The 3,107-nt window shown below is 49.8% G+C and overlaps 1 protein-coding gene across 1 annotated transcript; it reads right to left on the bottom strand.

The window, feature by feature from the left end:
- Positions 1 to 356: 356 nt before the first annotated feature.
- Positions 357 to 2,941, bottom strand: SURF6 (surfeit 6). The gene is made up of 4 exons (XM_009892242.1): positions 2,821 to 2,941; positions 2,229 to 2,444; positions 1,520 to 1,611; positions 357 to 1,037 (listed from the first exon to the last, which is right to left on the bottom strand). The coding sequence occupies exons 1-4, from the start codon at positions 2,912 to 2,914 to the stop codon at positions 366 to 368; spliced, it is 1,074 nt and encodes a 357-aa protein (XP_009890544.1). The 5' UTR covers positions 2,915 to 2,941; the 3' UTR covers positions 357 to 365.
- Between the last annotated feature and the right edge of the window lie 166 nt (positions 2,942 to 3,107).

Genomic DNA, 3,107 nt, shown 5'->3' on the forward strand with positions numbered 1-3,107 from the left:
CTGGAGGTGTTCAAGGCCAGGTTGGACGGGGCTTGGAGCAACCTGGGCTGGGGGGAGGTGGCCCTGCCCAGGGCAGAGGGTGGGTCTTTAAGGTCCCTTCTAACCCAAACCATTCTGTGATTCTGTTAAATAGTAATAATTATTACAATACATCAACCGGAAGATGTTTCTTTGGGATAGGAAATTTAATTAAAAAACACACAGCAGGCTTTTTGTAGTTGTACGTTGGGAAGCCAGGGCGGTGACTGCCCCGCAGGTGGGTTTCCTTGGACGCCGCCTCCTCCCGGACAGCACAAGCACAGCCGCTCCCTAACGGCTCACCACAGACCCCCGGGCAGAACCCGCAGGGACCAGCTGCCTCACTCTCACTTTAAACCAGCTTTTTTCAAGTCCTCTGGCAGTACCCGGCCTTTCTTCCGGGCCCTGGCTTTCTTCTTCTCTATCCTATCCTTCTTCTTCTTCTGAATGTTCTTGCGACGTTTTTCCTGCCGCTGTTGCATCCTTTCCACTACTCTTTCTGTCCGCTTCTCCCACTGCCTTTGGCGTTGTGCTTTACGCTTCTCCTTACGCTTCAGAGCTTCTTTCAGACGCTCCTCATTGTCACGAATCTTCACACCTTCTGCCTTATAGAGAACATTTGTCCATTTCATCTTGTTCTCCAGCTCCTGGGCTTTCTTCTGGTCCTTATCCTTGAGCTCCTCCAGCTTATTCTTCCTGGTCTCCAGCCTGCTCAGTAGCTGCTTGTAGTTTTTGCCTGTCAGAGGAGTGATATTGCCTTTCACTGCTTTCCTCTTCTCTTTCTTCTTCTGGATCTTGCTCAACTCATTCTCTTCATGGACTTCGACCCTGTTAAAGACAACCTCAGCTTTGCTCTCCTCCTTTTTGCTTTCTGGCTCTACTGGTACCTCCTCAGTTTCTTTCTTCTCCATTTTTGCCTTCATCTTCAACTCCTTCCTTCGGCGCTTCTTTCTCTCTCTCTCATATTTCCTTCGCTGCCTCTTCTCCAGGACTGCAGGGGGTAATTCTTTGGCATCATCCTAAGAAGAAGGATGGACATGAATCAGGAGCCTTAAAGGGATAAAGCAGAATTAAAAGTGGGATGTCCTCAAGTTCCTGATTTCAAAATTCTCCTAAGAAACGCACCACTTGTGACAAGCAGGTGCAGGCTCAGCTTTTAGAGACACTAAACACAGCAAAGGCATTTCAAATACTTTACTCTCTCTCAACACCCCATAGCCATGTTCCCCTTCAGGCTCTTAGTGCTTTTCTCTTTCCTAAACATCACCAGCAGCATGCACCCCCCCCAGGCCAGGCCAGATCTTTTCTCACATGTTTTTCCAGACCACAGAATACACACAGGTCTCCCAGCAAAACCTACAGACACTTCCTCAGGAGGTGGAATTAGCTCAAACCCTGAGCTTTGCAAGATCGCAGTCTTGGCCCCCGCATTCCCCAGGAGGCTAGGGAGAATTTACATTGCACGAACACACATGTGGATACGTATTAGGAGTTCCCATACTTGTCCAGAAGCTTTCTTAATCTTCTCGTGTAGTCTCTGACGCAAGAGACTAATTGCAGAAAAAGAAGGATAATCCAGCTCACTTTTGCTCCCTGAGAATGAGAAGAAAAAAAAACATTTAAAGGACAGCCCTAGCTAAACAGAAGAACTTTCTATGGCTACCAGAAAAGTGCTGAGAACACTTTAGACGCTGTGAATAGAAGAAGAGCAATTCTAAAGAAACCAAGAGTTTCTATTTCATTGGTTTCTTTAGAATTCCCCCTTTCCTATCCATATTATCATTCAACACCGCCAGTCAGAGTGGCCTGGAATGCCCCGTGGCTGCCTAACAAGCCTGAAGACAAGTACCAAGCCAGTGGAAACAAAGACACCAAGGACATCTTTTCTTTGTGATCAGGCTTTTCAGATTCATAATGGAAAGCCAGCCCAGCATGACAGAGATTGCATCCATGTGACAGTTCCCAGGAGTTACCCTAATACATAAAAAAATCTCCGATTCAGGCTAAACTCAGCAAGCCACCCACTGGTGGCGTTAGAAATGCACATCCATATGCAAAAGCTTTTAGGGCACATAGAATAAGCAAGAACGTTTTCAATTCAGCCAAACTTCTTAAAGGCTTTCCAAATGATACCTGTGTGAAGCAACTGAAAAGCGGCCACCTCAGCTCAGGTAACTTTAACCAGATGATGGCAATGCTGGTATTCTTACCTGTAACCAAACTCTCATTTCTGCTCTGTGTAACGCCCTCTGGGGATGATTTGCTGGCTTGAGGGGCTGCTTTCTGTCCTAGAGTAGGTTTATTGGTGTTAGAGGCCACCTGTTTGACTGAAGGTGCATTCGTTTTCTCAGCTTGCTTCCTGGGTTTCTTTCTCTTCTTTTTCTTGGGCTGCCCGCCAGCATCGTCGGGCTGGCCTCGCTTAGACACTAGAAGACAAAGACAAATTACACTAAACGGGACAACACCACATTCCCACTTCATAACATTCAGTTACCGCTGAAGACTAAAGTTCCAGCATTGCAATGCCATATCTCAATCTTCAAAAACCGATGGTTTCGATTTATTTAAATAGAGCCAAACACGCTTGCACACTTCACCAAAATCCCAGCTCTCCCACGTCCAACCACCACGTGTACAGAAGCACTCAAGAGCCCCATGTTTCAGCAGAGATTGTTTTTTCTTAAAAAACGGCACGCCGCACTACCCCGGGCCAAGCACCCCGCGGAGGCGAGCCTGCCCCCAGCCCAGACTCCCTCAAACCGGCCGGGAGGGACGGGAGCCCCAGCACCACAGCTCCGTTACCAAATTTCCTCTTCCGCGGCTCCGGGGAGCTCTCCACGCAGACCTTCCTCGCCAAGGCCTGCAGGTAGCAGTCCTGGGCGACCAGGCTGGCCATTCCCGGCGGGGACGGCTCCCCCAGCGCGGGCAGACCGCGAAGCGCCGCTACCGGACGTGCTGTTACCCCCTCACGGCACCATGAAGACCGCGGCAGGAAGTGACCTCAGCGCGCCGGACAGGAAGTGACGGCATCCGCCACCGCCGGTACCACCGGTAGGAAGCACCGCCCCGTGAGGCTCCGAGCCGGAGGG

This window comes from Charadrius vociferus, unplaced genomic scaffold (genome assembly GCF_000708025.1).
Source record: "Charadrius vociferus isolate BGI_N301 unplaced genomic scaffold, ASM70802v2 scaffold549, whole genome shotgun sequence".
Classification (NCBI taxonomy): Eukaryota; Metazoa; Chordata; class Aves; order Charadriiformes; family Charadriidae; genus Charadrius; species Charadrius vociferus.